This window comes from Neodiprion virginianus, chromosome 3 (assembly GCF_021901495.1).
Source record: "Neodiprion virginianus isolate iyNeoVirg1 chromosome 3, iyNeoVirg1.1, whole genome shotgun sequence".
Taxonomy (NCBI): domain Eukaryota; kingdom Metazoa; phylum Arthropoda; class Insecta; order Hymenoptera; family Diprionidae; genus Neodiprion; species Neodiprion virginianus.
In genome coordinates, this window is record NC_060879.1 from 42623454 (window position 1) to 42651071 (window position 27618).

General features: G+C 43.1%; 1 protein-coding gene across 2 annotated transcripts in view; it reads left to right on the forward strand.

Moving 5' to 3' along the window:
- The first annotated feature begins 833 nt into the window (after positions 1 to 833).
- Positions 834 to 27618, forward strand: part of LOC124300557 (uncharacterized) — a 118298-nt gene continuing 91513 nt past the window's right edge. For both annotated transcript variants that reach the window (XM_046754773.1, XM_046754774.1), the window contains exons 1-2: positions 834 to 2381; positions 23743 to 23778. In XM_046754773.1, the coding sequence (XP_046610729.1) occupies positions 1718 to 2381; positions 23743 to 23778 (700 nt within the window). In that variant the 5' untranslated portion in view covers positions 834 to 1717. The remainder of the gene's footprint in view (positions 2382 to 23742; positions 23779 to 27618) is intronic.

Genomic DNA, 27618 nt, shown 5'->3' on the forward strand with positions numbered 1-27618 from the left:
GAGAGTGAAAGAAACAGTGAAACGGAGATCAAGAGAGTGACCGAGAGGGGTGTGGGGGGGGGGGGGGGGGGGGCGAAGGCTCGCATCGACATCGCACAGGAGTTGAATGAACGGTTAACTCGTCGAAACGAATCGCGCAGCAAAGCCCACCACTCCAGTACGTAATAATCGAAACGACGGACATTCTTTTCACAGCTACTTGTGGCTTGTCACATGTGACTGAGCATTCGGAATCAGGTGGAAGGCTGTGGCTCCCGGGGTCCTTTATTCACCCAGCGGGCTCTTTATACCTGTGGAGGCTCGATTCGTCGGCCGTGTACCATGCAAAGCTCCCCGCGACATTTCAGATCTTTCAGCGGTGTGGCGATGCGGCTGAATCGTGGCGAAGAGGAATTATGCAGAAGGTGGAGGGCATCGGCGTACGCCCGCACCTCCCGGTAGTAGCGGCAGCGGCGGCGGCGTCGGTGGCGGCGGAGGAGGAGGAGGAGGAGGAGGAGGAGGAGGAGGATGCCAAGGAGGACTCCTAGGCGGAGCTGCCGTGGCACGGCGGCGGCGCTGGATTGGTCTCCGGGTTCCCCTCCATCCGGAAGCTCCCCACCGTCAGGGGAATCTGGGAAGCCGACGGCGGTCGGCCCGCCGTGTGTCAGAGAGACGGGCGTCTCCCCCACCTCGGCGATCGTCCGTCGGTCAGGTTCGGCAATATTCTTTTTTTTCCTCCTGCCCAGCGACTCCCCCACCTTATGATCGGCGGTGCCCTCGCCATCGGTGTTGCCCCCGTCGCCCTGTGACGCCGGGATCCCGCTCGGGCGCCGTAGTGTTGCTGCACACATGCAAGCGAGAGCACCGACTCCCGGATCCCCGTCGACGCACCTCGCTCGCTCTCTCGCTCGTGCACGCGCCCGCGCTCGCGCCCTCGGTAACGATAACAGAGCGCCCCGCGGGTTAGTGAACGCGACGGCGTCTTGGCCCCAGCACCTCAAGGATCGAGCGCAACGCGTTACCCGACATTAAATACCTTCCCAGAGTGACAACCGGCCCGGGTGGCCGGCTAACATCGGTTCAGTGGTAAATCCCGCATTGCGAACAAGTATTATTCACGCGCGTGGGTGGTGACGTTCTCCAGCACCGCGAGGACCGGCAGAAGCCGAGTGACGATCAGTGCGCCGCCTTGGGCTTCGGCCGTTTATACCTGCAGTGGTTTTGGTTGATTCTGGTGGTTTGAGTGAACTAGTGCGGGAAGGAGGCGGTGCCGAACAAGTTCTCCCACGAACAAGAAAATCGTCACCCGTTATACCTTCGGCGAGTAAACCGAGACCCGGGGCGGATGAGGGCGAAGACAGGGTCTAGCTTCGACATCGGTGGACACTATCGAGGGTGATCGGCAGGCGTGCGGCTCAGAGGGGCCGAGGAAACGTAAGAGATATTGGACACGAGTCCCGCCGAGTCTAAGGTGGATTTAGCGGAGGTGGCGGCTTCGTTTGCGGGGAGTCCGGACCCCGAGTTCGCCGTGGCGGGCGCTGAGATTCTCGCTCTACCGGGAGTGGGCAACACACCCGGTGTGAAAGGTACGATATACGGTGTCGGTGCAGGGCTGGCGGGTCTTGACAGCGAGGCGGTACGCCGGTGGGTCGCGGAGGCTGCGAGGTCGGTCCAGCGGCAGATTCCGCCTCCGGTACTCGTACCTGCCGCTTCATTTCTGTCGAGCCTAACCCCGCCGATGACGCAAACGCCGAACATGCACCTGCTCGACAACAACAACATGACCGAGGCGGTTTCGGCGGGCCAACCTACGGCCCAGCAGCACCAGGAGCACCATCAGCAGCCTCATCACCCTCAGCAGCAGCACCATCTGCACCAGCCGGGACTCACTCACCAGCAGAAGCTCCAGTCGAGCCCGACGAACAATAACACGATCGAGGCTTGGCGGTCTGCCCAGGGTGGAGGTATTCACCAGTGGTGGAACCCCCCCGGTGGGGTCCAACATCAGGAACCACCCGCGACCCCGGTCACGGCTTTGGCGAGGGCCGGCTCACGCTCCAGATCCCGGTCACGGTCCCGGACCCAGGAGCACCCGGAGCAGCCCCTCGACTTCTCGGTCGGCTCGCTCCAGCAGCAGAGAGCCGTCCACCTCCAGGCGAGGGCCCACGTCGCGGCTCAGGCCGCCGTCAGGATGATGCACGAGCGGCTTCAGGGCGGGGCGGTGACACCCCGTAGGAACAATAACAACCTCGGAGGACGACAGAAGTTGACCAGCAATAGCGGCAGCAGCGCCGTCAGCAGGAGAAGCTACAGCCCCAGCGAGAGGAGCGACAGCGGAAGCGAAGACGAAGGCGTTTCGACCGGCGGAAGCCCGACGGGACCGCTTCACGGAACCGATACCGGTGAGTCGATCTTATCCGTCTTACCATTCTCTCAACCCTCGGCAGCTAATTGTTCATCCCGACGGCGGCTTCTTACCTTTTCTTATTCTATTCCCTCTCTATAGGTATGTATCTCTTCTATTCCACATCTCGTTCTCCCTTCTCTTCTCTTCTCGTCCCTTCTATCGGAGCGTTGCGAGGCTCTGGCCGTTACCAACCCCCCCCCCCCCCCCCCCTCGCCGTAATAATCGTCGCCCTCATTTTCCGCCCGGTGGAACGCCGTGCCACTGTCAAATCCACCGCATTGTACCCATTACGCACCAAGGGAACCGTTTGTGTATGAGCGGTCCGATCTTATTTACCTGGATCACAAAGGTTAGATACATATGCGTAGGTGTACAGGTATATTAGGATGGTGCGTGAAAAAATATCGGTGGCAACAATTGGTGCTTTTGTGCTCTTCTACCCAACACATCCTTATGTTGAATAATGTGACATCGAATCTGTCCCGCTCAAAATCCGACCCCTCGAATCAAGTTCTTTAGTTGAGGATGTTTCAGTTTGACCTACGTTCGTCGATTTCTTGGGCGAATTTTTTTCATTGACTTCGCGTATAAACTCGTTACAGAAAACTGAGGGAATACGACTGAGAAAGATGTGCAGCTGCATCATGGGGAATTCGTGCAATTTTGTTGAAGAGGGGTTCAAGCCTGCAGATAATACCGATTATTATGATTCTGCATAAGTTCCATTTTCTCATAAAAATGTGTCCGATATACGTGAATTCAACATCCCGGAAATTTTTCACATAATTTTAGCAAAGATTTTTCGAATATCAATGCTACGGTCAGAGAAGCTAAGAGCCCTCAAATCCCGCCCTCCTAACTTGTCTTCAGTTCAAGAATTGCAGAGCTTCTTTACTGTCGCCGATTTCGTCAATCTTTCTCGCGTCCACTTCAGGACTAAACTTTGCAATATCTGGAGTCGTATGTAGTTGAATATTTCTGAACCGTGTTTCAATGCTTTTCGTTTTACTCCCTTCCACCCTGATAATATGCGAGATAGCAAAATACAAGTCGGCGTTTGAACTCTTTCACTCAACATTGCGACGAAAAGTTATCCATAGACCTTATTTTGAAAATAGTAATTTTGCCAAATGAATTGGCAAATCACCTCACAAATTTATACCAGAGTCGCACCTGCTCTACCACACCTATCATGAGTATGCGGTCTCGCGGACTCTGGACACGTACAGTCGGAGTGAGCTTACAACAGTTAGGTGCTACCGCTTCACTATCACCAAATACTTACGTCAACCAAACTTCTGCCAATAAAAAAAAAAAAAAAAAAGTGAAGACAAAAATCCGTATTCTGGAATTGACGTTTTTATAATATTTTCACGATCCCTTGTCAATTTCTTTGGAATTTTTGTTGACAAAGTCATATGAGTCGGATTAACAGTGCATCGTTTCATAAGTATATGAATGGAATGATGAAACATAACGAATTACAGTCGTCTCTTTGCAGCCGTCTCGACAGCCATAACTTAAAGTCTAGAAATTATGGCACTGGGATTCGGAAGTAAAAATATTTCATGAATCAGTGAAACGTCGTTAAACATGAACGGTACTTATAAGCTATACCTGCACTGCAAAGTAAGGAAAAGGGATAAAATGAGAGGTCGAGAGTCACTCAGATGCTAAGATATCCGCAGTTTGCCTCATCCATTCAATACAAGATGAGACTGCACTAAAAATAAAGACGTCGAATTCAAAGTGATTTTTAACAATAGATTGGATTTTTAATATTGGAATACCATGAGATTAAGGTAATATTCCACGACATTCTACCTGATCAGCTCATGTGGCGTGCACGTTCGCGTTCCTATCTATATAGGTGGTCGGTATCTGCTGATTTTTAAACAAAGTTAAGTAAACGAAGTTAAGAGCGATAAGGGCCCAGCTTATGCGCCTGAATCGCTCGGCGGCTGAGCGGAGGAGGAGCAGGGGAGAGGGCCTAGTCGGTATATCTTCGTCATGATCGACACTAGCTGTACGCTGTGTCAATATGTTGACAATTGCGTTTTTCTTCTTTTTCTTCCTTTTAGATTCTTTTTTTTTTTTTTTAATGTACAAGCGATGATAATTATGTAGATGTTAAACAGCAGGGGAACTGATAGCCGGCTCGCCTCGGCTCGAATGAACGCGTCCAAGATATGGCGCAATAGTTTGAAAGAAGATTAGTCGATTATCGATAAGAGGTAAACGCGACAAATACGTATAATAAGAATAAACGACTATCTTTTCCGAGTTCGTACAACGCGTGTTGACGCATATCACTGTTACCTCGTACCTACTCGGAAGAATTCTTTTTAATTACTACTTATTATTTATTATTACTACCGATGGCCGATTATCGAAACCGATCGTTGAGATTTTTCGTTCTACAAGGCCTGCTTACGATCTGACTCTTCCGTTCCGCGTCCCCGTACCTTTGATCACTGGGACAATAAACGCACGGCGGAAGTCGAATCACGATCGTGCTTTCCTAGTATGTACGTTCAGTCTTCTGGTATGCATTTGCGATATGTGCGATCGTTACGGTTATCAAGGTATTCTTGGAAATTGTAGCTTACTCTAGTGAATCTCGATCAAGCCGCACCCTAAATCAGTTTCAATTAAAGGAATAAAAATTTCTTCCAGGGCACAGTTCTCTACCTCAACCTTAAATCCTTGCGCAATACGGGTGAACCTTGTCATTTAAAATGGGTTCGTTTCACTTCGTTTTCAGCACACATTTCGATGTGTTACCTATTATTTGCAAAAAAATCTCTATGAGAAATTAGTGTGCATTGATAGTACTGGTTGGCAAAAAAATTAGCATAATCTTATATGTTATAGTGATGGCGTATAACAGACGTTATTTGTCAATTATATAATAATACATCGTTTGAATCTGATTTCTTTCAAGGTGACAAATTATCATCTCAAAATTGAAGAAAGAAATTCGATCAGGGCCGAACGATGTCGAGTTGATAAAGATTCAACATTGCATCCGTAATATGTAATAATAATGGAATAAAATACCAGGAACCTGCAGCGGGTAACTTCATTTCACAGCTGCTTTAAAATAAATAATCGATCTATGGATATTTGTCATAGGACACGGGTAGCTGTAGGTATTGTGTTAATTACATTTTTCAAGATTCACAATTTTTCGCTACGATATTTCCTCATACCAAGAAAGAAAGGTCAACTCAAATCGTGTACAACTGCGACATAATGCCCTATGGATGATTTTATCGAGACTTTAACCAAATAGTAGTATCAATGGTGACTCATTTCTCAGAGTTACAAATTTATTAGCAAACAATTAGTCCTGAGGTAAAAGGTAACTTGAAATATTGTACCTAATAACCAATGTATTTCAAATTGCAAAATTCAGGCACCTTGCGTGAGAGGTCAGACGTGACAAAGAGAACGGTACTTCGTAAGTTATATTTATTTGTTTATTTTAAACTGATTAACGGGATAGCTGAGTCCGAATTTGTCGATACTATTTTGAGGATCATCCTGCTAGCAATTATCTGTATCACTGTGCCGAAAAATGAAAATGAAGACAAACCGGAAAAGCAATTTTCAATCAAACGAAAAATATGATTACACGAGTCGATTCATGCAGTACCGTTGTTGACCTTGACCAGTTTTTACGAGTTCACTTGCGATACTCGTGATAATATGATTGTTTTCGGTATACTATTACACCGATATCGTTCGTGTGAAAACCCCTGTGCAGGAGACAGACTTATACCTACCTATAACATTTATATGGACCAAAGTTCACGAAAGCGAATGAACACATATGTGTGCGTTACTCAATGATTAGAGATGCGAGCGCCCGTACCCTTATAACACCGAGCAAGTGCCCATTGCAGCCGATGTTTCCATTTAACTTTCCCCAGCAGATTTGAAAGTAATGACAATGATGGTGCAGACGCATTTTTTATCGATAAGGTTTAATTCACCGTAATTCAACGGCTTTTATCGCGCTTGACAGTTTTCCGCTGACACGATGTGTGTATTTAAATTACCCTCCTCCCATTAGTACGCAGACCTCGTATACGCTGGAGGCGTTGAGTCGCCCAACGACCCGATAACAAGGACCTTGTGGCCGGCACATATATACGGGAAAAATTATATCCAAGGCATGCATCGATGGCTTTTATTTCATATTATAGATTTTCATTTCAAAAATCTTACACTTACCAATATCCTGCAATTTTCGATACAGCGATTAAGCCCTTATACATCGTCACGTTTCACCCACGCTAAGATATTCTGACGGATCTTCCGAGGTCCCGCCATATGGTTAAACTGAGGTTGAAAATTTTAGCCATATCTGTATTTGGCAAGCGTGAGCAAACCATGCGATAAAGTTTGACCATTATCACACAGTCGGATGCTCGCTCACTTATGAACTCACTCGTCCACTTGCTTATAGGTAGGTATACATATATTTATTGGCATGCGCAAACGACCAGCATCGCTTAAGCCCGTGTTAAATTCAAATATGCAACAATCGTGATTAACCGTCCGCCGATTCAGGTTTGGACAGTAAACAATACTGTTATCGTTTTTATCAGCTACTAGGCGGCAGTTTTTCGTAACAGTTTAATTCCTGGGATTGAATGAAATAAAATTGAACTGCTTATCTGATCTGACAGGGTTGCGTGGAGGATTACGGAAAAAAATTTGAAATCACACATTCCAGTTTTGCAGGTGCAGTAAGGTGTCGGTGAAAGATGAAGCTTATCCGGCTGGATGTAATCAGGATGTTATACGTGCCTCTGTATAAAGGGTGGTGTATGCCACATGATATCGGATGTCTGAAGCGATACGCAGTTACAGGGTTTAATTTTATTCCATAGCTCGGCCCAGGCGACGCGGCGATTCAAGGCTTTCGATTACGCCGAGCGTGCCTACGTCTAGGTAGGCCACAACAGAAGGACACCTCGCGGGGCGAATTCTCCGCGGTCGGCTTTGAGACTAGGTCGCGGGGGTCGTAGGTCTCTCCTCCCTCCTCTTGTCCCTGGGCGTAGGTCGTCAACCTGGGTAACGGCGGCGTGTGCCGGGAAGGGGGGGCGATGTGCAAGTAAGAGGTTGAAGTATCCGCCGAATAAAGCTGAGCCGCGATAGTGTTTCGAGGCACGTGACCACACGGCATGGCAGCAGGTACCAGGTTAAACCCTTTCTACCTGGCTTCCTTCCGCCGCCTCGTGCGTTTCCCTCCTTGCCGCAGACTCGGCTCTGCCCCGTCCTTGCGATAGGGTATGCAGGGGTTACCTACCGATAGAACCGACCCTGTCTACCTGCCCCTGTCATGCCAATCTAAATCGCCGCGACACGCGTACCGGATTCTTCAAAGATTCACCATAAGGTATAAAGGCAGGGCGGGTGGGGAGGGGTTAAGGGTCGGGTCTGACACGTGCTGCGCGCCCCTTTACCCCTTGATCCTTCGTTCGAGGCCCGATCGGGGCTCGCGGTCTAGCTCTCCGACTCGTTGTTGCTGCAGTTCTTATATAAGGTGCTTGGCAGGATTTGGCCCTTGAATTCGTCGGTCGGGACGAGTGCGCGTGTCTGCTCCTCTTGGTGGCGGTGGGTAAGGTGCGGTATAACCCTTTCACTCTTATTTTTTATTCAACCGCGCGTGTACGGGGTATTGTACCTCGGCCAGGCTGCTGCCTTCAATCTCTGAAGATCTCGCAACAAAGACGTCAGGATTGCGTGGTACATTTCACCTGCTGGGTTACCCCTTTCGGTATTCATTTCTACTCCTGGTCCTGCATCTCATGACTTTTACGATCCCGGAGATGATCTTGATTGACGATTTCTTTCACCTCGGGGGTTGATCTACGCGCGAATCTAATTGGTTTTTCATTTCGTCGGGAACGGATCAAAAAATGTGACTGTTATTGCGGGGATAAAAATTATGCCGGATCTTGTAATAGAATCTTATAACCGTGGTGCATTTACTTCCGTAAACGTCCTGTTCCCAATATTGGTACGTCAGGATATAAGAGGAGAGGTCACCCGCTGCATCCTTGCGTTCAACGGCGACGGAATCGAACGTCAATCGCGTCGGTCGAGAGCTCTATCGCAATGACGATTCACGTATACAAAGCGATATTTATAAAAAATTTAAAACTCGGTGCAAGAACGATTTAATCCAGACTAGCAAGGGGAGGACGATCATCTGGGGTGACGGATCTTGATAAAATTTGAAACGGTGAAACTAGATCGAATTTCATTAGACCCGTATTTTTGTCCGTCCCATGGGCAGCGTCTCCTGAGAAATCACATAGGGTTATTATTATAGGGTTATATTAGAAGCGCACGACCTTTGCGACCTATTGCGTATAAGCGGAAGAAGAATAAGCGGCATTTTAAAAACAATTAATTTTCTTCTTTCCATTCCAGCGTGCTACTTTTTGGAAAAACTTGCAAAGAAAACTGCGCAACGAAAATCATGAAACTTCGTCATTTTATTGAATAAACTGGTGATATTCGTGAAACAAGTAGGTACGCTATGCACGAGTATTCGTCTGCAAATGTTGTTTATACCGCATGCAAATGATAGTTCGATATTACAACAATGAAGCTAAAAATACTTCACTGATTACTTCAGTTTTCATACTGAAACATTATACTAGGCCTGATTGGAGTAAAATAATGTGTAAAAAATTTATCCAATAAATTTTCAGTGACAATTAGGAACGAAATATTATAAAGTTCACTCAATCGTGCAAAACGATTCAAATCTCCCTTCAAATGGAAAGGTGTTCACAGAAAGGTGTTAACATTTATCGAGCAATTGTGAAATACCATTATTGGCGTGGATCCGATCTGTAAATAAGAAGATGCAGTATTTGATTTTTAATACCCAAAGTACCTATCACTAGCAATGACCACTAAGCTAAAAATAATCGATGCTTCGATTAATCAAGTCCAAAAAAATAATCGAACACAACTCGATTGAATAGGTAAAAATTAATCTATTAATCGATTATTTCGTATTTTTTTGAAACGGTTCCTATGAAAACAAAATTTCGTAAATTTCAGTATGTGGTGTTAATAGCGGGAATTTTTTATTTTTTTTTATAATTGATAGTTTCGTTCAAGATATTTTTCAATTTCAGGTGTAAATTCTTCACTTTCACTTGTTATTTCAACTAGGTACTTACAATTAGTAAGTAAGACAATGATAATAATTGATACTCTAATCACATTAATTAATTGATATTGCATCGCGTCGTTCATGGGAGTAAAAAAACGAGAACCGATCGCGAGGAAAAACAATCGAGTCGGTCGATTGATCAAGTTTCGAAAAATAATCGATTATACTAGATTAATCAAAACAAAAATAATAGATTTAATTGAAAATCGATTATTTCTGGTCATCCTTACCTATCACAAAGTCTTCTGATTTCATTTTGATCAAATTGGGGTAAAACTCGACTGATCGTGAGGTTAAACCGTTCTCGCGCCCAGGATCTCAACTATTGGTGGATAATCGTGATCGGAAAATGCCTGAATCTTGAAAAATATTGTATTTAGATGGTTTGGTATCTCTTTGGTAAACCTGCATATTTGATATTATGACTAACAGCTTGAGTCTGTAGTAACAAGCGTATATATACTTATCCGCTTATCTTATGCGGAATAGCCGCGGTATCTACACCCACGATATAAATTTTGTACGTACTTAATTATGGTTAGCGGGAATTGATGCGGGTATTATGCACATTTATATTGACACATTTATCATCATTTCTTGGAATAACTATCCACCCATTCGGGTATGCGTATCTGCAAGCTACGTTTGCGTGACACGGAAACAAAAGCACAAAAAATTATTGACGCATCGATACATATGTTTAAACTTACGTATATTCTGTATGTACGAAGAAAAATCAGAATTTCTAGTTGCTTTTATGAAAACTTGTAGCTCTGTTAGAATAACGGATTATGCGTGACTAGTTGAAAATTTATATTTTAATAATTTTATCCCGAGGTATGATTTGATCGAATTATTCGTAAACGTATAACAACGTCATATTCCTGCCGCCGCACAGGTACGTAGGTACGAAAAATGTCTTGTCGCACAGCAGCCTCTTGACAATTCCTGGCAATTACCTATCTCATATCCAATGAATGCATGGCATCTGATTATGGCAGTGGGACAACGAGGACGTTACATTTGGTCGACGTCTTAAAAGCAGTGTAAATGAACGGTGCTCTTCGGAGGTCTCAGCCTTTGTTCGCTGGCACGGATTTGCATAGAAGTAAGCACATGGCGTGCGGTGTTCATCACACGGTAGTACCAAGTAATGCAATTTCATTTGTATGTGTGTACCTACCTATACCGAAGAGAGAAGAAGAATTGGGTATGAACGGGCAGGGAGTCGAGAGGCGTGGAGATGGGAAAGAAAGAAAGAAAGAATCAGAGTCGGTGGGTGCCTGTCGATTTCCGTACCTACCTCGTTGCATGAAATATTTTTGCTAGCTCTGTAAGACCCGTGGTTTTTCTCGCCGACAAAGTGATAGCTAGCCCTTCCATGGTCCGAAACTTTCGGGAAGTAGCGGGACGCCGTTTTCGACGGGATATCGCACCTTTTGGCATAAAGTAATATTTCACAAACTACTTGGATGTTCGCCATCCTCGGTATCCGAGAAGGTTATACTTTTATCTCTGGTTTCTTACTTCGGTAATACATGCATATATCCATCTATCTTTTTGTCTATCTATCTGTCTCCCCACCCCTCGCTTCTTTATCGGTTGTTTTTCTATCACTTCGTTATCGTATTTCTTCCTATACACCGACAGGCGAATAGCCATGACTGCTGGTTCCACGTTCAATTCGCCATAGTACACCATTGTCTAAAGTGTATTGCGATTGAAAAGATCTAATTTCCATTTTCATCCGGAAATAATTACGCACTACGTGCTACGTAATCGCAACGTTTCATATAAATATGTCAACAATTCATATCTTGCAGCACGGGGGAGATTAAAAATAAAATAGAGAGTGAGAGAGAAAGAGAAGTGACCGCATTCATCTTGCAGTAATTGAAGTCATGGATAGAATATTTATTACACCTGATTTCATGCATATTCGTTAAAAACATGTATAATTACATCTATGTAAATCGGACCAACCGAGCATGTGTAGTTATAATTTGGCGTTGTCTATTCGTTTCGATAAATCTTCACGTAAGTCCATAGACAATGTCCTAATGGGGAAGTCCGATTTGCGATAAAAAGTTTAATTTGAATATGCACAGCGAAGCATGTACACCTCAATGATTGCGTGCCAACGTGCTGTAGGTGTAATACGTATAGGCTTTCTCAGGATAGCCTGCGTTCCTTGCCGCTGACTATTAACCCCGCGGGCCAATTATAAGCGAGAACCTTATCTTCAATTATTTTTATCACTTGGCCGCGTCATATTGTACTTAATTGAAGAAATTTCAACTCACAGTTCCTAATTTATGCCCGCGCAGGTGTGAAACTTTTTTCTGATTTCGGGGTCAAGAGTGACGTGCTATTCGATGCTTCGGAAAACCTCAATTTTTATTGTAATTCGTGCCGCCGATCGATTGAAATTGGTATTGATGTTGTTAACAGTTTTAAGGATAAAATCATTAATTTGTTCACTTCTCTTTCTCTTGTCTTTGAATTTAAACAATTGCCACTATTTTACATTATGAGCATACTTTTGGTAAGTTTTTTTTTCCAATGCAAGTGGAAACAATTGAAAATATTTGACACGTATCGTTTCGCTATGTCCCCTAGACTTATGACAATTAGCGAATTCAGTAGCTGTTACAGCAGGCAAGTATACTCTCGTTGATTTACTGGATGCCCGCCAGCCAATTAATTTCGTAATTGATCGTGGGATACGATCAATACATGTATTAAATACACATATCCATACTCAGGCACACGTATATACATATAAGTTATCCACGCAGGCACCGTAAGCATATCCGGATGATCAGAGATTTTTTACATCTCCTTTCACACGCCCCAAACACGTCGACATACATTTTATACGTATGCATACATACACACATATATATATATGTATATATATTAGGCTGATTCAAAAAAAAAGGCTAATTTTTTTTTTCAAAATCCTCACATAAAAACTTCCGAGAAGGTGTGAAAAGACGCCTGTAAAAAGCAGAGCCCTTAATATTATTATTAAGAGGTCGCGCATCGCGAATTTCTATTTCCCGTTTAAATAACACAGGAATAAATTTTTTAAAATTTTGCAATTTCGTATTTTTGCAACGGCTCATTGAATTAGCGGACTAAAGCATATTTTTGTAGGAAATTTGACGCTCTACAAAAAAAGTCCTTACAAAGTTTTCGATAGTCACACTCCTTCAAAAGTTATTCGAGGTCAAAGTTGAACTTACAAAAAAATTCAATGTTTTTTTTTTTTTCGATGATACTATGAATCTTTTCTCATTATTTTGTTATAAAGAGGATAGATTTCGGAACAATTACATTTTTAAATAGTCAAGTGCATCAGTTATGGATTCTCCATGATAACATGTTTATTATTTAACATCGCATTTTTGTAGGGTAACTTTATATTGACTCGATGGGAAAATTAATGATTGAAAAAGCCCAATTAGAGTAAGATATATTTATTAAATATATCTTTATAACAAAATAATGAGAAAAGATTCATACTATCATCGAAAAAAAAAATCACTGAATTTTCTTGTAAGTTCAACTTTGACCTAGAATAACTTTTGAAGGAGTGTGACTATCGAAAACTTTGTAAGGACTTTTTTTGTAGAGCGTCAAATTTCCTACAAAAATATGCTTTGGTCCGCTAATTCAATGAGCCGTTGCAAAAATACGAAATTGCAAAATTTTAAAAAATTTATTCCTGTGTTATTTAAACGGGAAATAGAAATTCCCGATGCGCGACCTCTTAATAATAATATTAAGGGCTCTGCTTTTTACAGGCGTCTTTTAACACCTTCTCGGGAGTTCTTGTGTGAGGATTTTGAAAAAAAAAAATTAGCCGTTTGTTTTGAATCAGCCTAATATATATATATATTGTTCGAGCCGTGCGCCGATATTTTGAATACATTGGATAGAAGAGTTCGGTTTCCACTCTCTGTGCGTACGCTTCACCTCGTTGGTACCTCGGTGGAGTACAACACCGTTTAGCTACGATTCGTCTGGCTACGCGACGATACGCGTATCGCTTGCGGACTCAACACACGTTGTAATCGACATCAGTCTTTGTGAATAAAAGTGTTATTCTTTTTACGAAAATACCGAAGGTGAAATTAGTTATCTACCACCCTGCGTTTTTCCTCCAACCGTGCAGATTCAAACCCTCTCTCGCCAACCGCGCGAACATATATATATATATATATTAGACTGGGCCAAAAAAATTGACTTTTTTTTTTTTTATAATATAAATAGATAGAGAGATATTGAGAATATCATTCAGTATGGCAAAAAAAAAATTTCATGAAATTTTAAGCCCTTAATATTAACTTTAAGAGGTCTATCATCGCTATTTTTGATTTTTAGTAATAATTTGATGTTTTACGTCAGAACTGTCGAAATATTGGAGTGAAAAAATTTATGTTCACTTATCCCTTTATAAAATTAAATTCCCTACAAAAAAGGTCTGATTATAGATTTTTGTCAGACAAGCCGTTTCCGAGTAATTAAGCTTAATAAATTGATATAATTTCTCGATTTGACTTTTTTAATTTGGAATTTCGTGACTAACGAATCAATGAATGTATAAAAAAGATCATGACAGATTCTTAAAGGAAATTTAATGTTCTACAAAAAAGATTTCTTAATATTTTTGCCTCAATTTAATTTTTCAAAAGTTATTCTCAATTAAAATTGAAGAAAAACTTGAAATTTCAATTATATATATATAATTATATATATATATATATATAGATAGATAATTCCCATATAATATACCCATTCCCTTGTCAGTAATAAAAAATAAAAAAAAAAAAAAGCAAAACAACCGAAGAATATTGTAAAAGAATTGCTCAGAATATACCGGAGATCGGAAGTGCCGGATGCTCCGAAATGCTCGAACTTATTTACTTACGTAAGTTACCTATGCGGCAATTATATTCAGTCAACCAAAGGTGTTGAATTCATCATCTTTGTTCAAGCATTATAAGCATGCTAACGAATGATTTACTCGGATTCATCACAGTGTGGTTACGAAAGTTTTATGAAAGTGATGATTCAATTTCATTGTTACGCTCATAAATAAGGTTTTTCTTCACATTCCGGGATACCTTGACCCAGCACAGTTCGAGTACCGATCTGACTGATTCAAAATTTTATTTCCGTAACAACGACACGTTTTGCAAGTCAATTCGACCCTTGAAGTAATGGTCATTTGAAATTACTTAAAGACGTGTCAATGTTAAGGAAAGTAGGTATCTGTAGTTTCCACAAATCGTTAGCGAGCTATCGAGTGCAGACAAAAGGACTAGGTCCGTATTATATGACGTAATTAGTACTTGATATACGCAGATGGCAAGTAGCATGACTGGTGCAAGAAATGGTTGTCCGATGTTGATTGTGCGTGGCCTGAGCACGTCTCAATCCTCGCTTCGCTCTTGATTCTTAATTTATGAGATATTCGTGAGAAGGCTTCCTCCACGGCGGGTCTACGAGCCGCGTTTTACCGCATAATTATCATACAAGCGCTTCGTTGGAACTGTAAAGGAACAACGGCGGTGCACGTAGGTATAGATATACCACATAACAGCACAAGAATATCGGAGGTATATGCGCCGGTAATTCTACGTTCGTCTGTATAGCATGCTCACGAACATACCACTGTGCTTGTATAGAGACACTTACAAAGGGGAGCGAACACAGAGCAGGAGAGAGAGAGAGAGAGAGAGAGAGAGAGAGAGAGAGAGAGAGACAGAGCGACAGGGGGCACGTGATCGTGGAGAGTGAAGAGTAGAACGTGAGTTATAGACACACCGGTAAGTACCTGCACCTAACAGGCTGAAAAGCAAGTATGGTTGCTGAGTTATCAAAGCCCACTCATCGCGGGTACATCCGGATTCAAATGACGTTTCATGCTTATGCTTATGTTTATTTATCCACTTATTAAAACAACATTAAGGCCCACGTCCAATTATCTACGGACCCTAAATGCCAGCAAGACCCGGCTGAGGCAGGAGGCTAGCGCTCCTACCTGCAGTTCATGGTTTCTGAAATATACTCGCTATACTTAGACTATTTTTATATCATTTATTGCATTGAAATCAAATTAAAAATAAAATTACATTGTACCGCATAATCGTGAATTTGATCGGTTTGACAGCTAAATTCGCTATTTATGTTGTTACATTCAACGCCATAGACGACAATTTGATGTATATCCGACTATTTACTTATCGCTGCATTTTAACGGGGTGATCGATGCCATTCGTGCGATTTACCCAAGCGGTTACCTATTTTTTATGTCAGGGATATGCACGGCTTACAGCAGTTGCATAACTTCAGTAATTGTTACCACTTGAAGTCGAGTCGAGTCTTTTAAAGGCATTCGAATTCTTGAAGTCATATGAAACCGCTTGACGACGTGTCAAGTGACTCCAAGTCATTTTAATACGAATGGAGCTTACATCAAGTCATGTCAATCTATTCCGGGTCTTCGAACTTGTCATCTTACGCGCCAAGTCACGCGATTCCTATGAAAATTATAACGAATGAGGATGAGGAGGTGCAAGAAAAACTCTGGGCTTGAGAGATGTTGAGGAACTGACATGGTATATCGGGCCACGCTCCGTAAAAATGAGGATAATTTTTATGTATAAATGCTAAAAACGCAAGCAGTTGAGGATGAAACAATTGACGTAATTGTAGCTATACTGTATACCGGCACACGGTACCGGCATCGTTTGCGTGAGTGTAAAAACTCAAGAGCCAAGCTTTGTACTGCGTGCCGTTACACAATTACTTTGCCTTGTATCCTATGACGTGTGGTTTGCTCTACCTCAAGTCTTTGCAGCTTCATTCAACTCCTCGAAACTTACCAAGCCTCGTTCTGTATACGAGTGAACTGGAACTAGTTCTAAATAATATGCAGATAATCGATGGGATTATTGATTAAAATCTTTTTCATTTTTGTAGTACCATGGGAATGATACGTACAAACTTTACGTAGACTTTAAGACGATATTACATATGCCTATAAATGAAATACTCAACTTCCATACTTGACTTCATAAGTCGACTAAAAAAGTGCTGACCGAACGCAATTTAAGAAGGTCGTAGGACCATAACGTTTCTGTGAACCAACCATCTCTGCAAAAAGATTTAAACAGTGGTATTTAAATGGCTGATAACAAGAATCACATCTAGATGTTCTAATAACTTGAAAATAATACAACAGCGTGTGATGGACGATACTGTGGATTTAACCAACGTACCACCATTATTGGAGAAATACCAACTCATTGGACACGATAATGTCCGAAAGGATACGATTGCGTAAAGGTTCAATTGGAAATATCGCAGCGATTATGAAACATTAGATTATATTTGAAAGTGAATAATTTCATTTATATAGGGTGAAACATTTTTTATTTGTAATCATCAATAACAATATTTATGTCTGACTCATAATCTTTAAATGTAGTCACTTGTTGTTAGGAATTTTTCTTCCTTAGTATAAAAGTACATGCGAAGCATAAAATGGTGTGATCTTGCGTTGCGTATAATACAATCATTCTTGCTCACCTCACACATACGCACTTGTAGAGACTAAGAACGTTCCTAAATATGATCGATACGATATGCCATTCGGATCCAATTTCTGACGAGGTAAGGTGTCGAGCAATAAGATCAGTCCCGTTGGAATAGGTGCAGAAATGGCTGATCTATTAAAAATTTATGGAATCAAGATCGCATTTCGACATCGCGAAAAAAGCCACGGCAGTTGAAATAAAACATGCGTATAACCTGCTTTACCGTGACCACGAGCCGGCGGCATTGATCCTTTGTAATCGACTATATTTGCGGGAGTATTATCGCAAATCTTTGATGTTTCATTTCCGTCTGATTTCCGACCGAGCGGGGCATGGAAATGGCTAATCGATATAATGAATAATTACGATATCTTTTAGGCCGTATCCGTGCTTGACTCAGCTTTTACGAAGCACACTACGTACGATACATCGATCGTCGCCCGCGTGGAATTACGATAAGACTGGGATATTTTATGTAGATATAAAATACTATCAGCATGACGCTGTACAGTACATACAATTTAAATGTTGTACGTCAGGAGTGGGAAGTGCGGTAAGTATTTGTTTGGTTTTATCGTTTCGTTGGCCGTATAACGTTTATCGTTCGGTGATACCTGTACCGTGCATTTCACGTATAATATTGTGAAAAATTGAGTGTTATAGATATAGATATACCGCTGATTCAACGCCAGCATGAATCACCTGCGTCGAATGTGCGCTGTGAGAGCAATGTTCTCTTCGGAAAATATCGTCGTGACATTTACGCCTGCGCGTACTCTTCACTCCCGGGAGAAATAGGCGAAACACGGCATTCTCATAGTTTCGTGTTTGATTTACACACAAAAGAGGATAATACTGGAATGCATATGAAAATCAAGTAATATAGATACGCGTTGCTTTCAACATGAAAATTACATAATTCACACAAGTGTTCCGAACAGTGAAGAAATCATTAATCAACTAGGTTTATCTCACCTGCTATCGCGAATCGACGGCCGGAACTAGGTACTTTGGCCCAAAATTTAATGTCTACATTCGTAGCATTAACATCAAGACCGATAGAACTGCGAAAGTGATACTCGGTAGGTGCCGGAAGCCCTCCTCATGACAGATGAGCTCTAATGTTCCTCCTCGGCCAATTAAAACCACACGCCATTCTCTAAAATACAGCAACGGACGTATTGCATTACACAAACAACGAATGAATTGGATTTAAAGGAGATCGGTATGAAAATGAATGAATTTAGAAATTATTGGAGAACAGAAAGAGAGAGAGAGAGAGAGAGAGAGAGAGAGAGAGAGAGAGAGAGAGAGAGAGAGAGAGAGAGAGAGAGAGAGAGAGAGAGAGAGAGAGAGAGAGAGGAGAGAGAGAGAGAGAGAGAGAGAGAGAGAGAGAGAGAGAGAGAGAGAGAGAGAGAGAGAGAGCGTGAGGGGGGGGGGGGGGACGAGAGAAACGGGTTTATTGTAAGTCCTGGGTCACTACGATCCCCTAAGGACTACGCATCAATTACACAAAAAAGAAAATAAACAAAAAATAAACAAATTAAGGATACGTCATTACAAGTAAATAAAGCCATGCGTAAAATAGGTGAATTAATCAGTAAAAACCGAGAGTAGTTATAAAATAACTATTAAAAAAGAAAAAAAGAGAGCGAAAGAGAGAGGGACAGTAGAATAGGAATTTATTATTATCCATCGTAATATTGAACGAACTTAGAAGCTAGGTACAGAAAGAACTTAGGACTAATTCTCAGCATTAGTAAGGATAGTTATAAAGGGTAAGTGACTAGAGCTAGGGGTGCGTAGAGAGAGAGGGAGAGGAAGAGAGAGAAGCGTTTATCAGACATCATGGAATAAGCATCCCCTAAGGACAACAGTCATGTGTACAGAGAAAGGTAAGAACATAATGCGCCCTCTCTGGCACACACGGTTTCATCACATAGACTTGTAGTAAAGAAGAACGCTCGAGGACTACTATGTACAAAGAATTACTCACATCTGGTGAAGGATTCGGTTGAATTCAAACAGGAATATATGAAGGAGAGAGGTAGGCAGGGAGGGGAAGTGCGAGAGCGAGAGATAGAAAGCGAGAGAGATGGAGAGAAGGAATAGAATAGAATAGAACATTTATTTATTATACTAGGGCGGAGACCCTTGGGTATAAATGAGTAACAGTATACACGATCAGATATCTTAATAACTAACTACGCTAATTTACAGAGAAAATTCAGTAAATGTAGAAAAGAGAATAAAGGAGATATAGAGAGCAGAGAAGATCATGAGAAAATTTGAGCAATACAAAGATAATAGTAACATGCATAATAATGAAAATAATAGTAATTATAATAATGACGACGACGACGACGACGACAACAACAACAACAACGACAACAACAACAATAACAATAACAATAATAAGGGAGAGAGAAGCAATCGAAATATCAACATGTAAAATACTTCTCGTCGCCTGTTTGCTGGCGCAGGCGATTAATCGCTACGACAAAGTGTGAAACTATCCAGTCTCGTCCCTCGCGCCATCCCAACACCTGGTGGGAGTAATCCATCATCGTCGGCGTCTGTATTAGGCCTCGGGGCCAGGAAGCGATACTCGGAACGTGGAAGCTGGGCGAAATATTCGCACGCACGCCGCGTCGTCTCATTTAATTGTCTAGAGCAGCTTGCCGCATCGTATTGTCATACAATTATATGTACCACATTTCCATTAATTAATTAATTAATGTCCACATGGGCCCTGTTTGACTAACCTTTAACCCTACCATGACTTTTCCAAATATTATATTTAATTTGTCGTGATGGGGATAGGCAAGAAATTAGCCAACTTCCCATTGATGATACTGACGTTCCATTTCCCTTTCTTCCCGAAACAGCAGGGTCTCCTTGCTGCTACTAACGCGTAATGCCCGATTCAACTTATTATAATCTCCCCTTTTACCAGTAGTCCTGCAACAGTTGACTCGGCTGCCCACGCAGGTGTGAACGACAACAGGTGTAGACCCACACACTCCCACGTCACGGATTCCCATCCCGTTTCCCGCCAGCATCTGTACCTCCGACATGTTGGAGTATAAACGCAAGCCGTCCGTTGCGCGTGTATGGAGGGAGGATGGCATCCCGCGCCACGCCGCGAGTGACCCTAAGGGCCGTGTCTTGCACGCGAAACAGTCTTGCTGCCTACCCGCGACTCACATGTGCGTCCTTCCATCCGGCCCGGCATCGCGGCATCCTGACCCGCTCTAGGCACAGCTGCGACGAAACGAAGATTTCTCGCACTGCATTTGTAGGCCTTCTACCTCCAAGCCTACCCGTAGCCCACATATCTTTAACTCGGTCTTCAGAAAAGCGCAGAGGGTCAAAAAGACTCGAGAGCTCGGAAAATTTTTGTAATCACCGGTATATTATATGTGTGCTTAATGGGGGGGAGGGGTCTAGCTTGGACGGTCTAAAATCACACCAATTTTTCGAATTTGTTTAAAGATAATGGAAACACTCGGAGCAATTTCAGTTTGAGGGCCTTATTATTTATAGTTTAAAGAAAATTTTTGAATTTTTTTCAAGCAAATTAATTACAAAATGGCGGCGTGGAGTATATAAGTAGCGAACGACAACGTTTTCAATGCGGTGGCGCAGATACTTCGGTAAATTACACTTTTTTCACACCATTTTTTTTAACAAACTTTGGTTGGAAAATAAAATTTTCTGTTCATAATCGTATACGTTTGAAAAAAATTAGTTTTTTGACATTTGTGCTACGAGCTCGAACCCGAAAAGGTGTTTTGAAATAAAAAAAAAAAGTTTTGAAACTGTATGGAAAATATTTCACGATACAGAAATTCGTTCAAATGTTTCGGGCAAGTAACTACAATTAATCCAAAGGTTATTATTTTTGATATTTCACCATAATTTGTATCCTACAGAAGACTTGCTCTCGTTCCTTGTCAATAACGATAATAATTTTTTCAATCATCAGAGTCAATAGACTTTCATTCACCCGTTGAAGCTCCGAAATATTCACAACATGACAACTTGTCAAAATTAAGAAAAAGTGGTAATCGCTTCGTGACACGCGTATAAAGTACGTTGTTGTATTCTCTTATTTGTGAATCAACGGCTCCGCAACGCAGAGCTGAAAACCGCGACAAACGATCGCTAATTGCATACTAGTATAAATACGATTGACTATTTGTACCGAGTCACAGAGATTTCGAGACTTGAATCCTTTGATCGAACTTTAAGACTACAGTGACTCTCGTTTAATAAGTCCGATCATCGTCAGTCAATATAAGTATATAGATGACTGCGAGACAAGGTGCCGCACGACGCGTTATCTCTATAACCTGCGTATATCTGTGACTGTGGTGGTCCCGATCCTCGAGGGCCGCGGGATGAGTTGGCAAAATTGGATAATCAGAGTGCGGGCATTGGTAACGAGTCTTTCGTGACTCTCTTCTGTTATCAAATGTATACGCGCCGTCCGGCCGCACTAAAAAATTGGGTTACGTACCGCTTGACTGATTCATTAATATCAAACCACGCGGAAGAAAAAACTCACGACCAGGATCGGTCAGATCCAAGTATCACTTTGAAAGGTCCCTTAAATGATTAGTGTCTGTGCGCGTCAACATTCTATATGCAACTTATTCCGCGAAACTGGGTTCCAGCCGGATCGTAGATAACGGGGCAAATGTATGATGAAAACTGTATTATACTTGATTTGTTTGTCATTTATTCACGACAACGTGCAGTCACTACAAAACGATGCAGATTCGCTTGGTCGGGATTTAGGAATTCAAGTTATACAAGAACTCGAAAAATAGTCCTCGGATACGAGCTTATTGTAATAGTCAGAGCTTTATATATTCCAAAGATTTGGTGTGGCATTCGTCGGCTCACGATTTGTTTGCAAAGCCTCAAGAAGCGCAGGATGTTAAATCAAAATTTTCAAAGATCTGTGCGAAATAATCGAAAATATATACTTGGAGGTAGCATTGCTTTGGGTGCAACGCCTGCGAAGATGCATCGGTGAGGCCGGAACGAAACTCGACGCTACGGAACTGAAACTCTCCGTGATCACCGTGAACGTTAATTACTGTCAGGTTCGTACGATTGGATACAGGTTCCACGTAACCACGTATACCGTACCCTGACAGAGGACAGGATAATTTTGTTCAGACATCGAGACATTGTTCTCGGTTCACAAAGCGCGTGTATAAATAATCCTTCGTATACATCAGTTGTATAGCTAATTAAGAACAAACAATGGAACCGTTTCGATACGATCCTTGCGCGTTCGTAATCGTCACATCGCGATCTAGTAATGGTTAAGTTGTAACGATTATAAACGGGGGGGGGGGGGGGTCAATGTATCGCAATGGCTATAGGCTGTGTCCATAGTCGTTGTCTCTACTCTTTCAATCGCGATTATCAACTTATTCCAAGAAATTTTAATGTACCATCGAATTCGCCGATCCGATTAGCTCAAATCTCCCAACAATTTAATTACAATCAGAGTCCGTTTTTTTTTTAAATCTATTTTTCTTTCATTGCATTTCTGTACCATTCCCATTGCCTGGAGCGGAATGAAATAAAAGCGAAACACCTTTACTTTTATGCTACCGAAATTGGAGAAATTTGCAGCCTTGGTTTTTCTTGCAAGCTCTAAGGGGATATCTGGACCAGGGATCGCTCAAGCTGTTTACCTACAACGTTTACGGTTCTCTACTGGTTGCCCGTGAGTCTTCGGCTATCCGATCCACCTCCTACCCACCTCCTACCCACTGCCACCAGCCTGTTATATTGTAATATTTTCCATGAATCGGCAAGTGTATCGTGTCCGAAGAATTCTAATTGAGGATAGAATACTGGGTACACATACTATATGCCGCGTTGCAGCTACAGGCCAGCAGGGGGAGCAAACGATATATAATAAATATTAAACGACTCCTTGTGCCGAACCCAAGGTGTACGGGAGATGACTGAATGTTAATTAGCGAGGCGTGACAAGCCTCGAGTAAGTATAATAATCATAATAGCCAGCTCGCACGTAAAGCTTACTCGACCCAGGGCTGTTTATACTGCCCATACAATCGGAGAGATAGACTCGTCATGCGAAAGGACGATTCCGTCCCAGATACTATGAGTCGCTGGCGGTCCCGTCTATCATCTCGAGTTTCAACTTCCGACTCGCGGTTGCCGGGGATGGAGCGCAAAACAAAACGGATATGTACGAACTTGTTGTAACGAAGAGAGCCAAGGAAACTGAAACATTGTCCAAGCGAGAAATATAGCCCAGCGAGAAGAAAAAGCCGCGCACGGAGAGGTGCATAATTATAACCATACCTCTAGGCAGGGCGCAAGTACCGTGCGCGTATAGCAGCTAGCTAATGAGCCAATTAGCAGGCTGACTCGGTCGCGCTGCGTTTCCGCGCGTCGACAGCCGGGTGTCGGGTGTCATCGGCCGTCCTAAAATCCCATCCACTATTTATTCTTGTCACTCATTTGCGTCTTTTTCTCTGTTGTAGACCCGTGCGGTGACCCGATGCTGGAAAGGCCCTACGGTGAGTTTATTTCACGGTGATTAAACTTTTTGGAAGAATTTTATTCTCATCCGAGGTGCAAAAAGAGATCAACGACGTGCATAATATGACCGTCGTCGAAGGTTTCACATGCTTTCAATGATCGCAGCTGGCAATATTCCGCAAACGTAGGTTACATGCACCGGCATGATTTTCTGACTAGACGCGTTGCTGGCTTGGGATAAGATTGTGCGTTTTTAAAAAAAAATCGTTAAAAAATCGGGTAACATTGAAATGCCTAACATTGTTACACTTTCATCCAATGTGAGATGACCCGTTGAGAAAACCAAGCGCCGGTCGAATCTTATTGTCAGAGGATGTGCGGTCAGTCATGTCAGTTTGGCTTCTGGTGATTTTTAAAACGAATCAAAAGCTACGACGCATCATGTGTATTAACCCCAGACACAGTTATCTCACTCGCTTTTCACTTCGCGTCCAACCGAGCTAGAATGCGTGGAGTGCATTCGCAATCCATTGTGGGATGGTCGGGGATTGTCGCTTTGATTTGAAAATGTACATTCGTCTACTGCAGATTTGTTCCCACCACAGCATTTTGTTAAGAGTGCACGTATCCGTGGCGCGAGTGTTCGTTCTTGTTGATACCTCAAGTTCAAGCCCCCTGACGACGGGACATGACCTGCAGTGACGGGGATCAACAGGTTCCGCCCGTCTCCACCGTCTCGAACTGATCCAAATCGTTTTGAATCTAGTCCTCGTTCCTTTCCCTCCCTCTCTCCGACCCCCCGTGACCCCTCCCCTCAAGGGACAGGAATCCTCCGAGGCGTGAATCTAGTTGCTCGGCAAGCGGGTGCAAGAGGGTTGGGAATCCTCGACAGTCGACAGCCGATTAGGGCAAGACGGGAGCACCGCAACCCTCGGCGGAAAACTTAAAATAACATCGTTCAATCATGCCGAGGGCCTTGCTGCCTGCCGACAGGACAGACAGTGAACAGCCTGCTTTCGTATTCCCCTCGTCGTCGGTCACGCCCCCGACCTGACAACCCTCGCCCCCGTCATCGAGGACATCTTCGGGCATGCCGAGGCGGCCTTGCCGAGCATTTCGTACCCTTGATGACTCTTAACCTAGCGAAATACCCGCACGAATCGTGAAACGTCATCGCAGCTCAGAATCTCAGCAAGTTTCGAAGTATTTTCCGACACAAACGAAGGCTGCCACCAGACGTTTGATTACTGTCGCATTGCTGTGTAGTTCCTTGATTCTTATGCTATTCGAGAGTGAAAATCCTGGATATTTTGCCGGCAGTTTCGGCGAATAATTAAGTGCATCATTTCGATTTACGTTACGGCAAGGTTCGAGACCATTGTCAAAGAATTCAGGATACCAATAATTTCGACTTTTTCAAGTATAATTACAAAACCGTATCTATGCGAGTAAGTAGAATGACATATAGTATATGTGCATAATTTGTAGTACGAGTTCAACTAATTGTACGGCAAGAATATTTCCTTTAGGGTCTCGTGGCTGTTCCAAAGCCGCGTGAAATGAGCCTGTGTGCCTGGTAAGTAATGTAAAAAAAACATAGCGCAGCATTCTGTGAAGCAGTTTTTCATAGCAGAAATGAAGAACTCCTCTCGCCGTAAGAATGTAAAATAAAATTCCACGAGCTCTTGCAGAATGGCACAAATTCATATGAAAATCTATATTTTAAGGAAAAATACCGATTATCAGCTGTGAATCCATACAATAGTACGAATATTTACGTGAAATCATGAAATACTATTCATGAACCACCGCTAGATGTAACATTTATCATTTAAAGAAAACTTACCGAAGACAATTTTAGTACCTAGTAAATAGTGGGTCTGCATTCAACAACCTCTCACGTATCTTTTCCGTATGATCCTTAAGGATTTTCGTGAAAAACCTGTCGTATATGTTTAAACTCACCTGGTATAAGTCATGTGAAGAGTATTGAACATTAACTGTTTCTCTGAACCCGGAATTCTATGATATTCTCCAAACAAATCGTATTTATTTCAAGGGTTGATGCTCGAAAATCGATTGCGAAAGAGCAGACCATTCTACAACCATTTATGAAAACCCGCAAAATTTTATACCGCGTCCCATACTCCCGAAAATTTGTCGAAATTATCGTAAAAAATCATATTTTTTTTCCACCAGGAAGCTCACACTCCATGTAAGCGAGTCGACAAAATATTTTTATTTGAATAGATGATTTTGTCTATGAATTCGACGAAGTAATTACAGCTCGATTAAAAATGTACCAGCAAATCCTTCGTGTAAAGCGGATTATCGGTACCTCGAAGCGTGATGTAGTTAGTCACCGTGATAGCGGAGATGAAAGGTGGGACGTAAAAGTGAAAGCCGCACCGGCAACGGCAACGCTCGCCGAGAGACAGATACCCATACCCGGGGCTACAGGTATCGCCCCGGGGCACTCTGATCATTCCTTGCGGAGTTGAGCGCCACTTTGACGCTCATTACGACGAGTCCCGCCCCCGGCACGGGTAATCAGGGTGCGCGGGGGCGAGGGTGCCGGATGACCTCGCCCGAGGCCCTTGGGTCCCCCGTTCCCCACGTTCCTCGCCACCGCCAAGGCGAGGATCCCTCCACAAGGTACCGCAGGCATACCTTCTCGTCTTTACCACGAGCGGCGACCTTGTCGTGACTTTGCATATGGACTCACGGACGTGAATCTGCGCGGTAGCGGTAAATATAATCCGAGTATTTTCAGAAATTAAAGCTTACCGAAATCTTATTATAGTACGCGATTTGTTTCGAGCGGTCCAGTCTTCCGTTCTGAAGAATATCCGGTCATGGTTTTATAGCAAGTTGAGCTCCCCGGGGTTTGGTTTCCAATTGTTTGCCGTCCGAGTCGCGAAACTTGGCATTACTCGTGAATCCTGACTCTGTCGCAACTCTGAGCTTTTCTCGAATGCCTGCATAGATAATGAGACGAGCGTAAAAGTTAAGCCGACAAAAATATCCCCGCGAACTTAAACGCAGCAGTCGGATTCTGCCTCTATTTCTAGCCACGGCACAATGCCCGAATTATTTTCAATTATTCGTTCACCTTACCAAAGAAATGATTTGCGCAATTGGTCTTGGGATTTCATCGAGGCGTCTTCGAGTCAACAGCGCGCTTGTAAAGCAAAACGTGCTCAGCTTCACACGGTCGGCAGCAGCGCAGGTAGACGCGAGTGCGTGTGTGGGTGCATCTACCTACCACTACAAAGTGTGAAGGGAAGGATCTGAGGATCTATGGAGTTATTTGAATGCAGTTTGCCGGACAGGGAACGAACCCGTAGAATTTTTTGCGTGCCCTTATAACTCCGTCCATTTCTCCATTTTATTTCATTTTCTTTTCAGTTTCACCCTCCTTCTTCTCGTCCGTTCTTCTCCCTTGCACCCGTTTCATCACCGAAAAAAAATCCTAGGATGGGGCCCAGGTAGGACTTAATGGTCCTTCGACTACCCGGATGGCACCATTACCACCCTTCTCGCACGTAGGGTGAATCACCGGGCCGACAGACACGGAATCGCATACCTAGACACACGGTTCCAAGGAAGAGACGGAAAGAGAGAGAGAGAGAGAGAGAGAGAGAGAGAGAGAGAGAGAGAGAGAGAGAGAGAGAGAGAGAAAGGATAGTAGGGTGGCTGCCAAGATATCAGGTAGCTAAACGCGACGACACATTTTCGACATTAGCGTAAGAAACTCTAGGCGAGATTAGACCCGATAAGACGGATGAAGCCATTTCATTTTCACGGGTGTAAATAGTGATTCGATCTCTTGTTCCTGGTCGCCCTTCGGAGGATTGTGAGGGGTGTCGGGGGATATA